Source organism: Leopardus geoffroyi, chromosome A1, assembly GCF_018350155.1.
Source record: "Leopardus geoffroyi isolate Oge1 chromosome A1, O.geoffroyi_Oge1_pat1.0, whole genome shotgun sequence".
Taxonomy (NCBI): Eukaryota; Metazoa; Chordata; class Mammalia; order Carnivora; family Felidae; genus Leopardus; species Leopardus geoffroyi.
Genome location: NC_059326.1, coordinates 200,187,783 through 200,210,745, shown reverse-complemented (window position 1 = coordinate 200,210,745; position 22,963 = coordinate 200,187,783). Strand labels below are relative to the sequence as shown.

At 38.6% G+C, this 22,963-nt stretch overlaps 2 protein-coding genes across 3 annotated transcripts in view; both read left to right on the top strand.

The window, feature by feature from the left end:
- ITGA1 (integrin subunit alpha 1) overlaps window positions 1–22,963 on the top strand; it is a 164,378-nt gene that overhangs the window by 12,313 nt on the left and 129,102 nt on the right. Inside the window, exon 1 of one of the 2 annotated variants that reach the window (XM_045438288.1) lies at window positions 5,686–5,781. The exons of the other annotated variant lie outside the window; for it this stretch is intronic. Within the exon in view, the coding sequence (XP_045294244.1) occupies window positions 5,688–5,781 (94 nt within the window). The 5' untranslated portion in view covers window positions 5,686–5,687. Of the gene's footprint in view, window positions 1–5,685; window positions 5,782–22,963 lie in introns of those variants that run through there. 2 annotated transcript variants of the gene reach the window in all.
- Window positions 1,868–6,492, top strand: PELO (pelota mRNA surveillance and ribosome rescue factor). The gene is made up of 2 exons (XM_045438314.1): window positions 1,868–3,125; window positions 3,422–6,492. Exons 1-2 carry the CDS (start codon window positions 2,400–2,402, stop codon window positions 3,851–3,853), a joined length of 1,158 nt encoding a protein of 385 aa, XP_045294270.1. The 5' UTR covers window positions 1,868–2,399; the 3' UTR covers window positions 3,854–6,492.

Below are 22,963 nucleotides of genomic sequence, written 5' to 3'. Positions count from 1 at the left end.
GCCTCATAATTTAAATAAACTCTTTAAAATAACCACAGAATTAGCAGTCAGTGTGGGTTTCCTACAGTTTTTAAATGTAGAAATATATGCGTATTTTCCTTAAGTAGAACACTGGATTTTTCTCAAGGATTATAATGGTGACCTAGGCTGGGCAGAAGTAAAAGTATGTTGAGCAGAAGAATATAAAGATTTTTTTTTTTTTTTTAGTAATAGAAGCAAGGAAGGGACTGATGCCTTTCAAATCTTCTCAGTTGTTTCCTAAGCTGTGGGTCTTTAACTGGTAAAGGTGACAATTAAGGGGAAGTGGCAGTGGATGACAGCACATAACTTACGGTTGCAGAGATTTCAAGCATCCATAATATATATAATCTTGCACCACTGAACAGAGGAGAGGATGGAGAGTTAAGCATGTCTGAATTTAAAAGCTGGTTATGTGATCTTTAATACATTTCTTTATGTCTCTGTAATTCATTTTCTTAATCTACAAAATGAGGATAACAAATATTTATAGATGAAGATTAGAAGAGTATATAGGAAAGTACCTGGTGAATATTCAATAAATGATAGCTCTTCATTAAAAACCTAACATTTATTAAGGTCCTACGGTATGCCTGCCGCTGTGATTCTGTGGTTTTTAATCTTTGGCAGACTTTAGAGAGAGGTAAATTGTACTTAGAAAGGTGATCAAGGAGCAACTCAAAGTATTTATCTCTCTCCTAGTTAGGAAATCTCCGTTGGAGAGAGGCAAGCCATCTTTACACTTTAGCGTGATCAGTTCCTTACTCACTCAAAAGTCACTGGGTTTACTTGGAAGTGGAAGAAGGAAGTCTGAGTTAGAAACTGTGAGGGCACTCACTATGACAGGAAGGTGTGAAAGGAAGAGGGAAAGGAGGTTAAGAACAGAGAGGAAGAGGAGAGGCCACAAAAACAATGACTCTAATTTGTACTAGAGCTGTAGAGGGGAATTTTGTGTCCCCTTAGAATCTCTGAGGAAGATAACTGAGATGTGAAATTCAAGACTTGTGCCAGAGTCAGATTCCTCTCTTTCATCCTGGTCTCACCAGTTCAAGCTTCCCTTTCAGTACCATACACAAGTTAAGAAAGAGAATGGGAAGATATATGGTAGGACTCCTCTGCTCTCCACCCCATCTTAACCCTCAAGAAAATCTGATGGGCTTTTTCTATTTACTGATCTTGTTAAGAAGCAGTCCCCAATTCTCAACACCCCCACACTATAAAAATGCTGTGTGACTTAAGGATTTTCTTTAAAATAAATTCCATAGCCTTTCGGTCGTGTTGGTCCTACTACATCAGATTTTCCCCACTTCCCATATTCTCAGCTTTGGCAGTGATGATCCCGCCCTAAGCTTTTGCGACCCAATCCCTAACCTAAACATTTCACGGGCTATTGAGCTGCAGAAAGCGGAGACTGCCAATTTTGGAATCTGGGATTCCCAGGACATCGGGACAAGCAACTGAGAGGTCCACCCAGGGGTAAATTCCACGGATGGTTTCTTCTCTGTGTGGGGTCAGTGCTTTAACATCTGGGTTAGTCAGATCATGCAGACACGGTAACTAAGCGCAGAAAACAGCTGGGCACGTTGCTCTGAGCCCACACCCACCGTGACGAGTCGTTCTTAGAAACCGCTTCTGGAAATACCAGCTTCAAAAGGCGTGCAGCGCTTGAGTGTGGATAAGGCAGGTGCAAAGCCGAGCACATTTTAGGACTGTGGGGCCAAGTCTGCACTTTTGAGAATTCCTTTTACTTTTAGTTAAGTTTTAACACTGGATTTACCCGGGGAAGAGAAGGTGTTCAGTGGCAGTTGCACGCAGCTGAAAAAAATAATTTGAACTACATATTCCTCAGATTCTGCACAAACACTTGTGGAAGAGAAAACTTAGGAGGTCCAAGTTCAGCATTAAACGATCTGCCACCAAAGATTCCAACCACGTTCCTCCGTCGGTTTAGTCCTCGGACGCGCTTCACGCTTAGTGCGCCTGCGCCCGCGCGAACTGTGATTTCCCCACCCCCACCCCGCCTCCTCTTTGGGGACGTAAAACATGCGCCGGGAGGCGGGACGCGGGCTACGCATGCGTGCTCATTGCATCAGCTGCTGGGTCCGTGCTGGCGGCTGGAACCGAGAAGACTGCGTTTGCTGCGGTGTCTCTCGCGCCGGTGTGGTGCCGTGCGCCCGGAAACTAAGAAAAGAAGGGCTAGAGTAAGTGTTCCCCTCGGCCGCTCGAGTCGGTACTATAGTATTTCCTTCCCGTCAGGCCAGTGGCTATAGGGACCAGACCCCGCCCCCTTCCCGGCCTAGACTCCCTTTCCCTCCCTGCCCCTTTCCCACCGGGTACCCCCTCATTTCCTCTTGTTCTGCCTGCGAATCCCCGCCAAAGTCATGAAGCTCGTGAGGAAGGACATTGAGAAAGACAATGCGGGCCAGGTGACCCTGGTCCCCGAAGAACCTGAGGACATGTGGCACACCTACAATCTAGTGCAGGTGGGCGACAGCTTGCGTGCCTCCACCATCCGCAAGGTACAGACTGAGTCCTCCACAGGCAGCGTAGGAAGCAACCGGGTCCGCACTACTCTCACTCTCTGCGTGGAGGCCATCGATTTTGACTCTCAAGCTTGCCAGCTGCGGGTTAAGGGGACCAACATCCAAGAGAATGAGTATGTCAAGATGGGGGCTTACCACACCATCGAGCTGGAGCCCAACCGCCAGTTCACGCTGGCCAAGAAACAGTGGGACAGTGTGGTTCTGGAGCGCATCGAGCAGGCCTGTGACCCAGCCTGGAGCGCAGATGTGGCGGCTGTGGTCATGCAGGAAGGCCTCGCCCATATCTGCTTAGTCACTCCCAGCATGACCCTCACTCGGGCCAAGGTGGAGGTGAACATCCCTAGGAAACGGAAAGGCAACTGTTCCCAGCATGACCGGGCCTTGGAGCGATTCTACGAACAGGTGGTCCAGGGTATCCAGCGCCACATAAACTTTGATGTTGTGAAGTGCATCCTGGTGGCCAGCCCAGGATTCGTGAGGGAGCAGTTCTGCGACTACATGTTTCAACAAGCAGTGAAGACCGACAACAAAGTGCTCCTGGAAAACCGGTCCAAATTCCTTCAGGTAAAACAGTCTTATCCAAGGGTAATTAAGAATGGGCAGAGGGATTTGTATAAACTACTCTTAGGTTTTAGGACTGGGAAAAGTACAAGAGGAGAAAGTGTTTACTGGACTGTGATTGTAAGCGAGCTAATGAAATGAAAAAGAGAATTGTTAAATAGGGTATTTACATAGTAAACTTTGCTTTAAGTTCTCAAACTTAATAAAGTTTTATTAGTGCTTTTGGCTTTAGGTCATTGCAGGCTGATGAATGGGTACTCTAAGATTGTTTTGCCTAACTTTCATAATTGTGATTCCAGGTACATGCCTCCTCTGGACACAAGTACTCCCTGAAAGAGGCCCTTTGTGACCCTTCTGTAGCTAGCCGCCTTTCAGACACTAAAGCCGCTGGGGAAGTAAAGGCTTTGGATGACTTCTATAAAATGTTACAACATGAACCTGACCGAGCTTTTTATGGACTCAAGCAGGTAGAGAAGGCCAATGAGGCTATGGCAATCGACACATTGCTCATCAGTGATGAGCTTTTCAGGCACCAGGATGTAGCCACACGGAGCCGATATGTGAAGCTGGTGGACAGTGTGAAAGAGAATGCGGGCACTGTTAGGATATTCTCTAGTCTTCATGTATCTGGAGAACAGCTCAGTCAGTTGACTGGAGTGGCTGCCATTCTCCGCTTCCCTGTCCCTGAACTCTCTGACCAAGAGGATGATTCCAGTTCTGAGGAAGATTAATGATTGGAACTTCTAACTTAGACAATCTGTGTCTCCATTGTTACATTTCCTTAGCATCCTGGCAGAAAGCTGCAAGGCACTTTGTGATTCTTACAGGAATTTCTCATGTCTTTGGTCACACTAGGTATTGTGTGATTGGCAGGACATGTATTCAAACCAAACAATAAATTAAAAGGAAATAATCTCCACGTACTACCATCTTTATTAAATAGGATAATTTATATAGAAACTGTGAGTTATTTGCAGTACTCAAAAAGCATTTTGTGTATTTAATAAGAGTACCTATATATTCTTTGGGATAGATCATAAAATCCCAGATGTTTTTCCCTTGTCCTTTAGGAAAAGCTGTTTGGTATTTCATTATCCTCAGTTACACTGTTTATCTTAATTCTACATAGTGTTCTTGCGCTGTTTAATGATCCCTTTCTGCACTTTTTTAAGTTTTAAATTTGCTATTTTAAGTGATGGCCAAATAATTGTAGACTTTTCTAGAAAACAAATTTAAAATGGTATTTTTCTTAAGAAACTTGTTAAGCTCTTGGTGAATTTTTGTTGTTGTTGTTACAATTAATATTTGCTTTGGAGGACCACATAGTTACTTTGGGATCATAGAGCTTTGACCTGCTAGGGATTTCAAGATAAGCTATTCGAAGTATTTTTATTTTTAAAATGCAATTAAAGTGTGTGATTTACTTGTTATGTGGCTAATTAGTGCCAAAGCTGAAAGTAGTCCCCAGTCTAGACTCCCATTTCTTTGTGCTACCACACTATGTATTTAGTTGGCTTATCATAAATATGTATAGTGCTATCTTATATTTCTATGTGGCATTAGTCTGTGCTTGCACATTCTTATTGGACTTTCCCTAGACCTTAAGTTGGAGTGAGAACACCTGTTCAGAAAGTTTGGTTAAGTCACATCTTTAGTAGTATGTGGTAGCTGACTTGTAGTCCAATACTTTTTACTGTAATGATGGAATTTCTGCAAATATGTGACTTTAAAGTATTATTTTCATTAAGTATCTTTGATGTGCATTTTTAAGAATTAGGAAGGGGCCCTGAAGTGTAATTGCATCCTGACCTTTTACAAACCTCAGCCTTAGCAAAATAATTAGGAAAGTCACTATAAAGAAAAAATGATAATTCAGTTTGCAACTGATGAGTATCTACTTCAAGTACAGATACTAAGTAAATTGTTGCTTGTCCTTTTTGTCTCTGGGCCTTTCTCCTGGGATAGATCCCAGGTTGGGATTTTTTCATAATTTCTGACTATTGTGAGCTTTTTTTTTTTTATCTGTAATTAGGAATAGACACCTCCATGTACTTTAAAATTACATTGTTACATATCTACCTCCTAATCTACACATAATTTGGATTGTGATTATGTCAGTGGATATTTAACTTTACAATATATGAAAAACATGTTATTAAATCACTTGGTAGTATAGAAATGAAATTGCTAAGACTTTTAATGTCTTATTTAATGTCTGATTGATAATGACTCATATTCTCAGTAAGAATTTAAAGATTTGGGGCATATATTACTCTCATAATCTATGCAGTATTGGTTATTCCTAGGTCTGTTATCTACAATGATAGAAATCAGGAGAAATAAAACCTACCCATAAATCTGACCAATACATTTTAGGTCATAGGTTCTCAAACTAGCTGGTTGTTAGCCTGACCTTGAGAGCTTTTGAAACTCAATACCCAGACTGCATCCCAGCCTAAATAACCTTCACCCTAGAAGTGATGTTTTGTTTTGTTGTGTTGTGTTTTGTTTTGATTTAATCCCCAGGTGATTCCATTGGGTATCAATGCTGAGAACCATTGATTCATGTCTTGCTATTGGTCTATGGACCACCAGCAGACTGGACCCAGGACCCTGAGAGCTTGTGGGAAAATAGAGTCCAGGACCTACCCTGGACCTTGTGAGTTTCAATCTGTATCTTAACATCTCCAGTTGATTACTGTGTATGATACAATCTGATAAACATAGGCAATAGTTTATTCTCCCTGTGCTAATAAATCTATGGCTGGGGTTGCCAGATACGGAGAAAAACATTTGAATTTTGTTTTGTTTTGTTTTTGTTTTTGTTTTTAAAACATTTGAGTTTCAAGGTCTTTCGAGAGAGTTAATTGGCCAGTATTCAGCTTAACTATCAATAAGACTTTTCAAAATAAAAGCATATATTTTTGTCTGTAAAGTGCTTAAAATATCTTCAAAAATTTCTATTTTTTAAAAGTTAGATTTTATACCATTATCAAGAATATAAACATATACGTATAGGGTGAACTATCAAAATAGTGATAGTATATGTACTAAGCAGTAAAACTTTTTTGTTTATCTTAATAAAATAAATGGGCTTTGTAGAAGTGAAAAAAGTAGTGATAGCATATAGAATTTAAAAATTATAATTTATTTGTTACTATTCTCTAAAAAGCAAAATGAATGATAAGTCTTGGAAATCATATATAGTAGTTTAATTCTAATTGCTATTCATTAACAGGGAATAACTGGTTACAAATGGAAACATACCTCTCAATGAAATTTTGTACTGTAAATTTCCTTTTACTATCAGGCACTTACAAGCAAAGATTTGCTGCCCCTCCTGGACACAATAAGTAAGAAGTGTGCAGAATGTTTCATTTTACTCTAGATATTATATATATATACATATATATGTGTGTGTGTGTGTGTGTGTGTGTGTGTGTATATATATATATATATATATATATTATCAAGTTTATTCTGCTATTCCTGGTCCCCCATTTATATGTTAAGTTTTGCTAATTTTACGTCTGGATTATTGATTCTAGATTGCATTTTCATTACCCTCTTACATACAAGTTGGATCTTTTCCCTCCCAGATGTCATTAGAGTAGCTTTGTAAAGCTAATTTTCCTTTATCTCTACCTATTTTCTGTTATTAATTTTATTTTCCTTTTTTAATCCCTGTGACCAGTTCTCTTAACCTCTAATTATCTTTAACAAAAGTGACTCATAATTTCTGCAATTCATGTATTTCTGGAACTGAAATATTCTTCATTGCTAAAAATAAAAGTACACAGGTGAATTATATATATGTGAATTCCCCAAAGTAAAGCTGTTAGTTGGGAAAGAAGTATTGTGCTTTTAAATCCAATGGTTTCCCAAGCAAATAAGATTGAATGTTTGTGTTCAGTTCCAGAGTATGTTGAATTGCATGTTGAATAGGGGTTTCTGAGGTGATTCTGAGGGTTTGAGGAGAAAGAAACCCTTTTGCCTATGGTCAGAGCTTAGAAATGGAGCATCTATATTTATATTACACCAGTCATTGAGGGTGATACATTTAATTTTATCCATTTGTTTTTAGTGCCTACTTTGATCCAAGCACTTAGCTGGGTTTAGGAAAGACAACATGTAAACAAATCACTGTACAAAAGTAACATAGAAACTGTAAGAGGGCACAGTGTTGGAAGGGGTCACTTTCAGGATGAACTTTATAGAACTAGAGCCAGTAACTTTACGTAAAATAGTGAGAAGAAACCTGGAGAGGTTATCAGAAGGAGGAGAAGGGTAAGTGTGCTAATCACATTAGACCCTCCATGCCACAATAAAGAGTCGGTTTGACAATAATGAGAAACCACTGACAGGTTTAGGCAGGAGAATGGTATGGTAAACTTTGCATTTCAGAAAGGTAACTGTTCAGCAGTATCAACGATGAATTGGAAGAGGCAAGAAGACTGGTTAAGAGAATGCATAGTAGAAAAATCCCCAGGGAAAACAATGTTGGTGTGAACAAGGACAGTAACAATAATCTGTGAAATAAGGAAGGAAAAGAAGTCAGTAGGCAACATGAAGAGATAGTATCAAAAGGACATGGGCTGCAGTTGTTCAGAGTCGAAGAGTAGACTGTAGGGGTAAGTCAAACTTTTTTTTTTTTTTTTTTAATGTAAGAGCAATAATGGCAAAATTAAAACAAAAACAGGAAATCTAGGAAGAAAGGCTAGCTTGCATGGAAAAACAGTTCAGTTTTGAATCTAGAAGGTGGCTGCAGGACATCTAAAATGCTCTTGGATGCTCACATCCTCACTCCCTTCAGGTTTTTGCTAAAATGTCATCTCAGTGAGGTCTTCCAAGCTAGTCTTTAAAAAAAAAAAAAAAAAAGATAACTTCTCCAAGATTTCCTTCCAAGCCCTTCTTTATCTTATTCTTTTCTATAATGCTTATTTCATTTAGTTTTCTTATATGTCTATCATGTAAGCTCCATAAGGACAGAGACTATTGTCTGTTAGGTTCATTCTAATGCTAAGAATGCTCTCTAACAACAGAGGCTCAAAAACTTGGGGGGTAAATGAATGACTGAATTCATTCAGTCCCTTAATTAAGAAGGTCCCTTAGTTAATTGTGCTCACAGGTCTAAAGTTCAGGAAAAAGCAGTTGGCTGAGGTTAATGTTACAGGATTTGTCAGCGTATAAGTAAACCTGAAATCAGAGAAAAAAAAGTGAGCTAAGAAATTAGTAAAGCTAAGAAAAAAAGGCCAGAGACAAAAGCATAGGCAAATAGATATTTAATCTGTTTAAATAAATGCTCCTTGACTCCATTATCTATTGAAATCATTCAAAGCAGAGGTGTTTCCTGTATTTCAATAATATGGTCAAATAATCCTTTTTCTCCTATTGCGCTCTGTAGTATTCTAGAGATACACACATAGAAGAGCCAAAGTGTTGATTTCATAGAAGTTGAGTTTTAAAAGTTCTTAAGATAAAAATTCTAAATTTGGGGGCTAAAGCCAAATTACTTTTGTATATGATTTTTAAGTGGGTCTTAATATACGTTCATTTACAGATTTAGTATATGAAAGTTCCAGTTAAAAAAAAGATGTGTTAGGGGATCAAAGTTGAATTTATTAAGAGATTTTTTTCAAGATTACCATAGCACAGAAATTATTACCAAGTTCTATCTCTTTCAGGCCAGGTTTGTAGCAGTGTTGCTGCTATTGGACCCTTAGCCCGTGGGCTCCTGTCCTAACATGGCATCTTTGATTTCCATCACTATGCTTCCTCTTTTACTCCCTGCAAAAAAGGCCACAAGTGGCAGAACTGTGGCATAAATTTTGCAACATTTTTTTATACTTATACTTATTTTAGAAATTGATTTTGACCTGCCCATAATTTTCTTGTAAATATTTTTTAGTAAAATGAATTTCCAAGTAGTGAAGAGCAAAAAGTGAGGATTTGAAGGGCAACTAAAAAATGAATCACAATTTCAGATGAAGTTTTCAGAACCCTAAATAAAAGTTGTCTTCATATTGATGTCAGTATATTTAAGCTTTGTGCAGAGCCTCAGTGTATGGATTCTAAGAGATTCAGTATTTTAGACAAGTGCTTTTTGAGATTTTCTTCATACATTATGTGTACTGCTGATCAACTGGGACTTTAGAAGTTTAGTGCAAAAGTGTCACTGAAAATTCATAATGGTTTCTAAAGGAGTTGAGATGCAAGTATAATATTTGTGTGTATTAAGGATGCCTTATTTAGAAGAGACTCAAAAGTCAACAGTGCAGTTGGTTAAGATGTTGGGAAATAAGATCTATAGTAATGGTCTTGGAATTTAGCAAGAACCATCTGAGGACTTACTTAACGTAGTCTTCAGGTAGTGGGTAAATGTCTCTAAAAATGAAAAATAAATTGGCCGATTTCAGTAAGGAGCTAGTTAGATGAAGAAGAAAAGCATCGACAAAAGATACTTGTTAAGCTGAAGTAGAAATGATAAAGTCTCATTTGTCATTTTTCTTTATATACCAAGAATTCTTCCTTTTTAGGAGGTGTTTGATATATAGCATCACCATCTGTATTTTTATCCGTATTTTAGAGTGTGCTTTATAGATTTCTGAGTATAATAATTTGTAAGATAGTCCATTTATATGGCAGTATTTAATTTCTCTATTTTAAGAAACATGTCAGTATATTCTGTTGTGATAAATAACACTGGGAAGCAAACTGGGATATTGTGAATTTGTTCACTTAAATTGAGGTGAAAATCCTGCATTTACTCGAGGAAAATCTATTTCTGTGTGCAATACTGTGGTTGAAAATGAATTTGAGGCTATCATTTTTGGTCCTGATAGTGAATATTTCAATTCTGTAATAAGTAGTATCAATATAGGAAAGGTGCCAGTTACTAAAGATTGTGACATTTATGATAAATTGTGGGGACTTGAAGTGCTGTCTTCAGTTCCCTTTCTTCAGCCTTTAACATTACCCACTTTAAAATCCCATCACTTGGGCATTGAAGAGGGCATCTTTTGGGATGAGCACTGGGTGTTGTATGGAAACCAATTTGACAATAAATTACATATATTAAAAAAATAATAAAAATAAATAAATAAAATCCCATCACTTAGAACACCAGTGTAACAGAAATGTGCCTGTTTTCTATATAGTAGGAGAGGTAAAGGACTTAAAGCTTATTTCAGTTTAGGGAGCCACATTAGGTTCAGAATACCCAAGCCTGAGAGAGCAATATCTGCCAGGCTGCAAACACAAGAGAAAAAATGTCTTTGCAGACACATTGCCTGGCCATGCACAGGGTTGGCTCCACTGTCCCAAATCCAGGAATGGACAACGTATTACATGTTTACTAAGGGCCAGGTCTACGGTAAAGTACTTTAGAATGAATTATTTAATTATTTTAAGAGTCCTCTGAGAAAGATTTTTGTCATTATTTTCAGATAAACTGAAATTAAAGGAGGTTAAATCATTTGCCCCAAATCACATAGCTAGTGGGTGTGAAGAGGTGTCTGATCAAGCAATACCCTAAAAAATGCAAGAATGCCAGTTCATTTTCTATTTGGAGTAGGTCAGATGTGCCTAGAAATAGAAAAACTATTTGATAACACTGAAATTTATTGGCCAAAGTTTATATGTTTTTTATTTACCTACCACAATTATTTTTCATCTCTTCATAAATACCAGGAACTCAATCCTATGGCAATCTATCTAGAATATGAGAATCAGAAAGTGTATAGAAACTGTTGCAAGTGTATGTATTAAACCAAGCCCCTCAAGCCTTTACTTAGCATCTATTATTATTTCACACCTAGTTTTAGCAAGCTTGTTTTTAAAAACATTTTTAAACCTATGTTAATTCACTCATTTATTTATACATTTACTAAGCATCTTAAGTAGCAGGAACTATGCTACTCTTGGGTGTGCAAAAATTAATTAGGAATTTTTCCCTGACTTTAATCAGCAAATTAAATATGAGGGAGAGATGATGACATGTGGCCAAGCTGACAGGGAGGTGACAGCTCAGGTGGCTCCTGAAGCCCCATCAGAAGAAAAAAAGTCTAGGGCTTAGAGTATCTCACTGGGTCCTGAGGACATCCATGGTGACTGACGTTCATATGGAGGAAAACACTGAATTACACTCAGTGTATTCTGTTAAAGAAATCAAGGAAATATAGTGTCTTCCGTAAGTATTTTCCTCCAAAATTATTAAAAGACCGTGGTACTTAAAAAATCTTTAGCTACCTATTAAACCTAGAATGACAGTTCCAGATAACCAGACTTTAAAGGTGAATTCTCCTTAAGGGAAAACTAATCCAATAGATCTTAGTTGTAAAATTTATCAGAGATGGGAGGTCCTCGGAGTTCAAGTCCAAGTTCCAGAAGTTTTATGTCTGGAATTTTTCATCAAGTCCTAGTGTAAACATTGACTAGAACTTTTTGTTCGACACTGTTGTAAAAAATTGCTCTGTGAATATAAAACATATTTTAATCTTGTGTTTCACCTCATTGATCCTGTGACCATAATTTGTATTTTTTTTTTTCTTTTCCAAGTGTACTGTTGGCAGTGGTATGAGTCACTTGGGGGGGGGGGGTGATGGGGGTGGCGTTTGAGGTGGAGGAGAGGAAGATTGAAAAGACATTGCAAAAAAGGGTGGGGGAGCCTGGGTGGCTTAGTTGGTGGAACACCCAACTCTTGATTTCAGCTCAGGTCATGATCCCAGGGCCGTGGGGTCAAGTCCCAAGTTGGGCTCTATACTCAGTTATGATTCTCTCTCCCTCTGCCCACCCCCTCTCTCTAAAATTAAAAAAAAAAAAAAAAAAAAAAAAAAAAATTGCAGGACATGCCTCTAAATCATTTAGAATCATAAAGGTTAATGCTGTGAGGAACCTTATATATCATCTGACCCACTCACTTCATGATATAGATGTAACTGAGGCCCAGAGAAGGTTGGTAACTTGTTCAAAGTCGCATGAACAGGAGTTTTTCATAGGGTCCACATTCCTGTTTGATCCATCCTGTTCCTATTTCTTACCCACTTTTATTGTCACCAATGCTTATTGGAAGGTGGTTGGGGTTGAGAAACAAGGGACAAAATGGGATCTTAGAATGCTTTAAACCCTTCTTATTTATCAAATAACTTCATCTGGGGCAAGGCAATTTCTCTCTCAGCAGCATCATTCAGACCCAAATTTAGCTTTGAAGTTCAGTTATTCACTTCTTGGAGGAGAGTCTTCTGCTAGAGAAAGACTCTGCCTCCTGCCTTTCCTCTTCTGAGAAGCATTTCATTCTTCTGACAACCATTTACTAAGTACCTGCCATGTGCCAGGCACTCTGCTAGCCCCCAGCAATACGAGGTGGGTAGAGAAGGTCACAGTCCCTGTACAGAAAAGCCAGTCAGTAAACAAGCTATTGTAGCCCCGCAGTAGGTGCGGGAATAAATGTGGAGGAATGTAGGTGCACACAGGGTGCTCTTAACTCAGTCTGGCTTCACTAAGGAGCTGCTATCTGAACTTAAAGTGATCAATTCCAGAAGTCACATTGATCTTCCATTATTCTCTAGAGAGATGAGGCAAAGGAAACTGAGAGCATTTCTCTTTGAAAGCCTCTCAAATTTATTTGGTACCTTTTTCTTCTTCAACGGAGTGGTCCCTGTAATCCCTAAGCTCTCTAGATGTTAAATATTTATAGTGAAGAGTCAACAAACCTAAGAAGAAGAAACATCATGGAGGAAGGAGATTACATCACCTCCTAACCTCAAAACAGTGAAAACTGTACAAGTGGTATGAGAAATACGGGTTAGGGACCATGACTGAAACAACTTTGAGATTCTGGGACCTTTATATCTTCCATGTTTTTGTTATCTCCTGTTTCTCTGTCACAAGCAACAGCAAATCAGTTAATCCGGAAAAGTGACTTTGTTTTTCTGAGAACAGAAAAGAAAGGGATGGTGAGAGGGGGAGCATGGGACGTTATGTCCTACTCCACAGCCATTCTTGGAAAAGAGGATGTCTAGGAGAGAGAGGGTGACGGCAGCTACCTCAGGGAAAAGAAATCTGACTGCTGGGCCAGCTGTCAAGAAAGAAGTGACAGCTTGCTTGGGCTTGCGGGGAGGGCCCAGAGACCGGACAGTAGGAAGACCCACTAGAGTCTTTATTCAGCATTTTATCCTCAGCTAAAAATTCAGGAAACTCCCTTAATAAATAACAACAACTTCTCTCTTAAGTAGTGCTTTTCACTAAATGGCCGACATGGATGGGGTGTGGTGGAAAGAAAGGAAGTTTTCTGCAGATGAGAGAAAAGAACAATATATGAGCAAGAATGACTCTGGGAACAGTTCTCTGACCCTTTGTGTCTCAATGGTATTCTCAGCTGGGTTAAAGGAAATGGAATAACATGTGGAATGTGGGGAAGTCGGAAGGGCTGAGAGGCAAAATTATCTACCTCATTAAATGTAGTCATATTTTTAAAAATAATTAGTCTGTTATCACTGAGACTTGGATAGTAAATTTCTCATTCTGGGCCTAACTCCTTGCCTAGAACTTAACAGAGCTTAATTAAGTGTTAGAATGTCTCTTGTCTTTCTGGAAATCATTTCACCCACATCCCTAACTCCCATACTTGCACTAAGTCTCAACAAAATATAGTGGGGAATGGGGTGAGTAGACAGGAAATACAGAGAAAGGCAAGACCTTTTGGTAATGCTTTGTTGTGGGTTTAAAGCTCTTAGATTTACATTTGATGCATGGGTTCACATATATCCTAGGTGAATTAGAAACTTTGTCAGAATCAAGAGTGCAGTACAACCAGATTTTATAGTTGAGACTATGAAAAGGATGTTGCATGCTAAAAATTACAATGTAATTTGCATACTATTTGCTATAGTTACCGAAGAGTATATATAAGCATTTGCAAGCACATTGCATTTGTGAATAACCAAAATGAATCACGGCAGAAGAAATCATCTCAGAGGACTCTGTGGCTGTGGGAGGGCAAACATGAGAACTAGCCTGTGAGTCAGGAGATCAGGATGTGCCCAGGCCCTACCATTAGGTTGTGTGACTTGAGGAAATCATTTCATTCTTTTGAGCCTCTGTTTTTTCATCAATAGAATGAGAAAAGACAGGTGGTCCTTGATTTCATAGTCACTCTTGCAGATCTCTGATTCTACTTAGTACAGTAGCAATAAGTGCTTGTTATTTTTAAAAGTTGTATCTTTCCAGCAAAATAAATCTTCAGTGATTCTCAGGTTTAGAAAGAATCTATTTTGCACCATATTCCAAAAGCTGCCAAATTTTGGGTTTGGCTGACTGCTAAAGAGAGCTGCCTCTAGGAGCAAATTCCAGAGCTGAGGGTCATTTATTTGGAATGCTTTGCCAAATAGTCCCATATTTTCAAAGTTGTTGGGGCCTTTAAACTGGAGCATCAGAGGAGAAACAGTTGTTTAAAACATTTTTTTCAATAGGTGCACAAAAATTTTGAAGTTTACAAATATTTTTGAATAGTTTGCGACATACCAATGGCATGCCAGGCTGCATAGTCCTGCCACTTTCCTCCTTGTTATTTTCCTTCCCTATCAACTGCTTGCTGTCCCAGAGAACTGGACAATGAGAAAACACAGGTCTTTGTTTCTTCTGGAATGTTCTTTCTGTTTGGCCAGTGGTTCTCAAACTAGGCTACCCATTAAAATCAATTAGGGAGTTTTAAAATCACACTGATGACTGGGTCCCACTCCAAGACGATTAAGTCAGAATACTTGGGAAAGGACCCCAGGCATGCGTGCATTGAAAAAGCCCCCCAGCAGATGTTTCTTATCTGCAGCCTTGTGAAACCAAGGCATCATTCACCAAGTAAGCCAGTTGTCTTTAATATGTTCTGTGGCCGCAATACCAGTCAGCTGCCTGGCTAAGAAAAAGACATGGGGCACAGAGAAAAATGTGAAATTGTAGATTAATTATCTCCACTACTGAAAAGGCAACTTCAGAAAGTTGATGAGGGGATTTCTTTGGCTTTAGTGCCTAATTGTGGGATCTATCTATACCTTTGTGTATTGACTTGCTATAATAAATCCACAATTGGGACTAATGTTGACCATTTTGTGAGTATTTATTGATGCCTTTTACATGTGCATATGTTGTTAGGTATAGTGGGAGAAGGTACAAAAAAGTAGAGAACCTGCTTCCTAGTTATGGAAGGAGGGAACTTATAAATCTTGTGATGCAAGAATTATGTAAGACAGAACCAAGACTGAAAAATCATATATTGTACAGAGAGTAAAAGCTAAAATTGTTGATAACAGGAAGATATCACTGTTGGCTAGACTCACTTGGGAAAACGGTATCTGAGTATGGGCCACCTCCTGAATGTCTTCTTTCACTCGGTTGGCAGGCAGCAGTGGTCAGAACATTGGCCCTGAACTAGAAAATCTTTATCACAGACGAGCTCTGCGACCTTGGGCAAGTTATGTTATCTTTATGATCCTCAAATTTAGATTTATGAGCTTCAACCTGTAAAATGGGAAAAATGATAAAACTTTCCTTATTGAGTTGCAAGGCATAAGCGATATGATTTAATAAAAATACCTGGAAATTATTAAGAGCTGTATTTAACTTAGTTTAATTCCTCCTTCCTACTGCATCTTTTTACCATATGTATTACCTGGGCACCAGATCAGCTGTGGAGGTTTAATGCAAAGGAAATGCCTCATGTCCTTTCCTATAATAAATCCCTACCATCTGTGAAAGATGGTGTTAAAACCAGAAAAAGTGGATTCACTTCCTCCAGAGCTATCCTCAACAAGAGATGGGCTAGCCAGATCATGCCTGGCCTTCATAATATTTTCATTTCTTCCTATTCAGATACATATGCATGTCCCACCTTAGTGCACAGACAATGAAGGTGAAAACCTCACTTTTGTAACTGTTAGAAGCCAATAAAGAAGAGGAACACAGAAAAGCACGTTTCAGTTTTGAAGTTTATGCCAGGAATGGTAACTCCTCAAGGCTACCACTATGTACATACAGAGAATGCCAACTACCCAGCGAGGCAGTCCCGTCTCTGTCTGCAGGAACCATAGCAGCTATGCAGTTCTGTGATGCTCGGGCTGGTTCTCTAGCAGCCATGACACATCATTAGTACTTCCAATCAAGTTAAATTAATGCTAATTCTTAGGTTAAACAATGTATTGTGTTTCCTCCATTTAAGCACCTTAATTCCTATGGTACATATTCATTATTTGAATATCATTCTTCAAGTGCTCAGCTTTCTTTATCTGGGGATTTCAGCCACGCATAAGTTAAAAACAAACCACAGTTCTCTTACGATTTCTAAGTCAGTTGCAAACAACAGAAAGCAGTTCTGATAATGTAAATAATAGTGGAAGATTTTGGAAGATGAGGAAACTCAGGAAGAAAGAGAGGAAGCCACTGTCAAACCCCTGCTACAGAAATTGTCTGTGTAGGACAATGCAGCTGATGAAATTGCCACCCCCAGACAGCCACCACAAATCCACTGGACTTAAAACTCAACCAGAGCTTCAGAGAATAATCTGTAGTGGACAGGAACAACATATGGGTTGTTCACGGGTCACATGTCCACAATCTGTGGATCAGAAGGCAGGATAAAGGGCTATTGTACATTTCCATCCCCATCTCCTATGTACCCTGGAACCCTGTCCCTTTCCTCAGCTAGGAAGAGTGTGTTGAGAGCCAAAACAAAAAAAAAATATCCACTAACCACTGCAGAACAGTGGAAGTAAGAGAACAAACATCTAGTAAATCCCTTACCAAGGCAACTGCTATACTGGTGGTAGGGATACAGACCCTGCAGCCAGACTGGGATTGTTCAAACCCTCGCCCAGCCACTTGCTGGAATAAGCAGCCCCTTTGCTGGTGCTGAGCCTAGAAGCTATGTCAGTCTGATTTGGAGCTGAGGCTCCATCACCAGTTCACTCATTCTGGTTAGATAATTTTTTAATCCTTATGTTCTGCATCAGAACAAAGATGCCAGTTTGATAGGAAAATCTTAGCATCCTTTTCAGGGTTCATGTCTGCTTAGAAAACAAAATCGCCAAATCATATAAGTTAGTTGTATAATTGACACATGTTTCCCCTTTTACATACTTTTTTTTTTTTTTTTTTAATCCTAAGTCTTGACTTCAGTTTTCTCCTGGGCTCCTGATACTAGCATGGATATCTGATTCGCGAGCCTTACTGATACAAGCCTTACTGGTGAATTTAAAATGGTGAATCATTTAAGTACTCAAAATCAATCTCTCTAAATTTTCAGCCTGGGAAATTCTCAGCAAGATTCAGCATTAGTCCTGAGGCATGATGGAAGTGCAAGAGACTCAGAGAATGCTTGACCTGTATGGTCCCGGGTGTTCTTGAGATCACCTCAGGCCACTTACACCTCTTTGTGTTCCCCTAGCTAATATTTGGTTCTGGGCGGAAATGGAATCCAGGAAAGAGAACGGTGATGTTTTACCTCCCTACCTCCAACACACACTTGCCCTTAGCCTTCACAGTGTTTTACAACCCAACTGTCAAAATTCAACCATGGAAGAGAAGGAGTTACCAAATACATCCAGATTTCATGTTAGGCACCAAATACTAAGGAGAGTAGGTCACAAAAATTTAAAAGAACAGGTTCTTTACTTTCCTACAGTTAACGCTAAACTTGGAGGTGAGCCAAAATTAAAAATATAAAACACGCATCATCTTCTACCTTTCTAAGATTGCCAGACTTAGGGAGTAGGCAGAACATTGAATGAGACATACTTACTCTAAAATTCACAAATGCAATGTGCTTGCATTGCACTAACTATTCATCGGTTATCTGAAATTCAAATTTAACTGGGTGTCCCAACAACCCTGCACTCTCACGTTCATCCCTTTAGCACCGCTGGCCACGGCTGGCTTGGGTAGAAGAGATCCTTGTTTGGGTGGATGTTGGGAGAAGCACTGGTAAATATATTCCTGTCCAGGATTGGTCTTGGCTCTAGTTTTCGAGCATTTTTTGGAAGAATGGACAAGGGCTGATCTCTTCTTCTGTGTTTGGGAAACACTGATCTAAAGCTTTCAAAAATAGCTTTGAATGTAAATAAATGTCTACTTGGCAATCATCTTTTCCAACTGAATTTTATATCCTAAAATAACAAGGTCATCACCTTTCTCAATTCAGTCATCTGAGACTGTTACTCCAAGGTGGTCTCTCAATGCAAGGCATCTGTACAGTAGTAGTTATGTTAATGATGCAATCTAGTAATGTGAGGTTCTCCTACAAAATAAAATTACTAATTACAAGTGGGCTTATACTCTTGACAAATTGAGGATTAATTTTAAATTTATCACTAAATAGGGGCGCCTGAGTGGCTCAGTCCATTAAGCGTCCAACTTTGGCTCAGGTCATGATCTCACAGTTCATGAGTTCCAGCCCCACCTCCGGCTCTGTGCTGACAGCTCAGAGCCTGGAGCCTCCTTTGGATTAACTGTCTCTCTCTCTGCCCCTCCTCCACTCACTCTCTGTCTCTCAAAAATAAACATGGAGAAAAAATTTTTTAATGTATCACTAAATGGAAACTAAGTCGCTACAACTTTGTAAGAGCAGGAATAACATATAATAGGGAGACATATTAAGGAGTGGTTAGGGGTGAAAACTCCAAGGTTTAGTATCTCTAATACTGACTACTTCAGTGACTGACTTCAGTTTCCTCACCTGCAAACTAAGTGCTAACCTAATAGGGTTTTCTGAAAATTAAGTGAGGTTATTGACACTTTTTATAATGCTTGGTCCAGAGTAAATGCTGAAGACAGTTTACCTGTTTTGTGTGGTGTACCTAAAATGTATCTCCTTGGGACTCAATAAATATCCATGGACACTGAGCACATTTTCAGTTCTGAAAGGAAATCAATCTGCCAGCAGAAACAAAAACAGATACCTTGCTTTCAAGTAAAGACAATTTCTTTATAGGAAAAATGAAAATCAATGATGTCTTACAGACAGTTAAACATATCAGCCACTCATATGTGGGAGCTTAAACCATGAAGTTAGTGTTTATTCTATTAATCTAAAAGAATTGTTCCTGAACCATGGCATAAACTTTTCATATTGCCTCCCACCCCACATAAACAGACTAGAAACTGTCATTCATAGAGAGATAGAGAATGGCGGGGGTGGGGGAGTGGTCTATTGAATGGACCGTTCCATGAATTAGGTAAGCAATTAAGAGCTGAAAGAAAAATAAAAAAATAAAAAGAAATAAAAATAAAAAAATAAAAAAAGAGGTTAGAGTGGGAGAGAGCCAAAGCATAAGAGACTCTTAAAAACTGCGAACAAACTGAGGGTTGATGGGGGGTGGGAGGGAGGGGAGGGCAGGTGATGGGTATTGAAGAGGGCATCTTTTGGGATGAGCACTGGGTGTTGTATGGAAACAAATTTGACAATAAGTTTCACATATTTAAAAAAAAAGCTGAAAGAGAGTTAAGTAGGCCTATCATCAGCCATTCTTCTCTTCTTCTTCTCTTAGGGACCAGGGTCCCTGTCATTCTTCTGTCATTCTTTTCTTAGGGACTAGGGTCCTGGTAATGGAGCACCACTTGGCCATGCACAGAATGAAGGAGCAGGTCCTCAGAACCTTGCCTTGCACCTCACCTCCTAGAGTCTTGAAAGCATAACACTCCTAGAGATATAGCAAAGTTCTTTTCTAATACTCCATATTTCTGAACAATGTTTACTCCTTCTCAGGTCTTTTCACTTTTATTCTAAATCACAGGAAAAATAATAATAGTAAATATATGTATTATCACTGGCTACAGCAGATGGGGGTTTTCTTCGAAATAATGTTTTCAAGTAGCATCACCTAGCAGCTGGATTCCTTTCTTTGGACAGAACTGGCACCCTAAACGCAAAAAGAGATACAAATACTTGGGGTGGAATCAGTTTAGAACAGTTTAAAATCTCTCTCAAACCTAACACATCCTAAAGCTTTAAAATACTACCCCCTAACAAATCATGTCTGTGGAATTTTTTCCATTAAACATTTAGTCTGATTCAAACCTCATAAGATGCTAATCTTTTCAAAACTCGTTTTCCCTTACTTGGCCTTCTTACATTTTGTAAACGTCAATCAGTTTAATATGCCAGAATTGCTGAAGGTCGGGGGAGGTTAAAATTGCTGTGCACTTGGTTTCAGAAGAACCAGGTCCAAACCTGGATTCTGAAACTAAGTGATTCTGTGACCTTGGGCATCACTAAGCTATTGTGAGCCTCATCTGAAAAGTGAGGATAATACCACCCGGAAATCTGGGGATGATTAAATTATGAAACTATGTAAGCACTCAGTTCACATAGTAGATGTTCAATAAATGTTAAATCCGTGGCTATAGGGGGGTTGAGTCACAAGCTTTGTTAGAGCTGCTTCTTTAGTTAAATACAAAATGAGCCTTAAAGTTTTTATGTCCTGACCAAACAGGGATTATCTTTTTCTCAAAGAAACTAAAATGGTTTGAGAAGGAAGATATCATTTTAGGCTAATAATAGAAATCTGCAGAAATATGCAATTGTGCTTTAATGCACCAAGGATCAAAAGCAATGCAAAGTCAGAATAGCATTTACTTCATCTGACAGAATTTTACCCTACTTCTTTGCCTTTGATTTGTTTAAGTATAGGAGATTAAGCTGTACAAACATGAATATAGAAAATATTTGTAAATATGCAAACTGTACTATTTACATTATAAAATGTTTCAGCTTTATTTATAGCAGACGTCAACAACCTCTTTTTCTGTAAGGGGTTAAGATAGTAAATTTGTTAGGCTTTGCAGGAAACAGTCTCTTTAGTGATTACTTAACTCTGCCATTGTAGTGCAAAAGCAGCTATAGATAATAGTAAACTAAAGGGCATGGCTGTGTTCCAAAAAAACTTCATTTACAAAAATCGATGATGTGTGGCATTTGGCTCATAGGACAGTTTGCTGACCTCTGGCCTAGGGCATGATACAGAGTATATTTACTAATTAGGTGCAATTAAGTTATCTTATTAATGGGAAAAATTTATGAATATATATTCATAAGTTATTAATCAACAGTTGCATAAAAATAACCTTAGTATATACACTTATTCCTTTAGCATCATAACTGGCTCAGTTTAAAAAAATAGTGTGGTTTTCTAAGTATATGCAATTGAGATGCTAGTAGGTAAATCACACTGTAATCAGCTATCATTTCACTAGTATTTTTTGAAGTTCTAACATAGAGCCATATGTATATGCACAGTAGGCTTTATTATTTTTCTGTGGTAGACAAATTTTGAAATTGTACTCAAACCCATTACATGAACATCCAGCACAGGATTTCCTTCTGCTGCACAAGAATATTTTGTGAATTTCCTGGGAAGGGCATTCAAGTGTGGCTTACCTGACAGCATCTGAGCCATTGTGTCCTAAGGAATTTCCTGCAGAGATTAAACTGGTTAGGTTTAGACCTTGGTGTTTTATAACTATTTCCCACATTCACCTTAAACAATGCCTTTTAAGAATGTTTTTTGCATGATTCCCTTCTCCAGGCAGAAATTGAAAGTAATAAAATGCCTAGACCATTAGAGAATTTTAAGAATTAGAGAAGGCCACTGCATTTTTTTTTTGCCATAATAATATAAGAAACCAACTCAGTCTTCAGTGTCTTAATAAAGCATTCAGCATTTACATGCACATTAGAAGGGCATCCAATCTCTCTCATCATTTAGAGATTCTAATTCTAATTTTATAAATTCTAATTACATTGTATTTTGAGAGTATCTAGTAATCAGAAGCTCTATGCAAGAGTAACAATAGGGTGAACACAGTTAGCTGTCAGAAGACCCCAAAATATCAGTGGCTTAGCAGTGACTTTATTTCTTCCATATGTCTCAGTCCAGTGTGGGTTGGATGGTCCCACTCAATCTTGTACCATGCTATCGGGAACACATACCTCTAAGATCACAGCAAAAGAGAAGAGAGAGGTGTAGGGAGGAAACAGCACTGCCTTGGTGGGAGGTGACACATTATCACTTCTGCTTAGCATTCATTGACCAGAAATGGCCTGCATGGCTGCCACCTAAGTGCAAGAAAGTCTGGCAAATATGGAGGACCACATAGACGTTTGATGATAATTGGTGAGCCCTGCCACAGAAAAACATTTAAAGCATTGAATTTTGAGCTGAGTCCAAAAATCAATCAGATAAGAACTAATAAGAAATTTGCAGTATTATCTCAGTTTTCATTCACTTGGTTGTGACAAGAACATATACCGATAGGATATTTGCTACATGCTTCTTGTTTCCCTTGTTTGAGGTAGTTGTGTTTGAAATTCTCTGCCCTTTCTTAATGGACAATGGTCAGGTGAAACTCTTGTCTAACTATGTAATCCTTAACATCTGTATCATGACATATATTCCTTTGTTTTGATAGCCTACTTTGTGTGTGTGTGTGTGTGTGTGTGTGTGTGTGTGTGTGTGTGTGTCTTGTTTCTCCAATTACAGTCATTGCAGGAAAACAATTGCATATCAATGTGTATTCAATAAATAAATGTTGGTTGATAAATAAAGTCTATTTATATACACTGGTGAATTTGAAGACTTCTGTTCAGTGAACTTTGGTAGTATTCAATAGCATGAAAGTTACAAGTGACTGCTTTTATTTTGCATTTTGAAACTGCTTAGGGATTTTAGTTTGGATCAGTGTTCCTCAAAGTATGTCCAACGGACCAAACTGGAAAGTCTGTTGTGAGGTCCAGAAACCTTCATTCAAAAACTTAGGTGTTCAGGCTGATCTTCCTCCCCCTGCATTCTGAGTGAAAATGG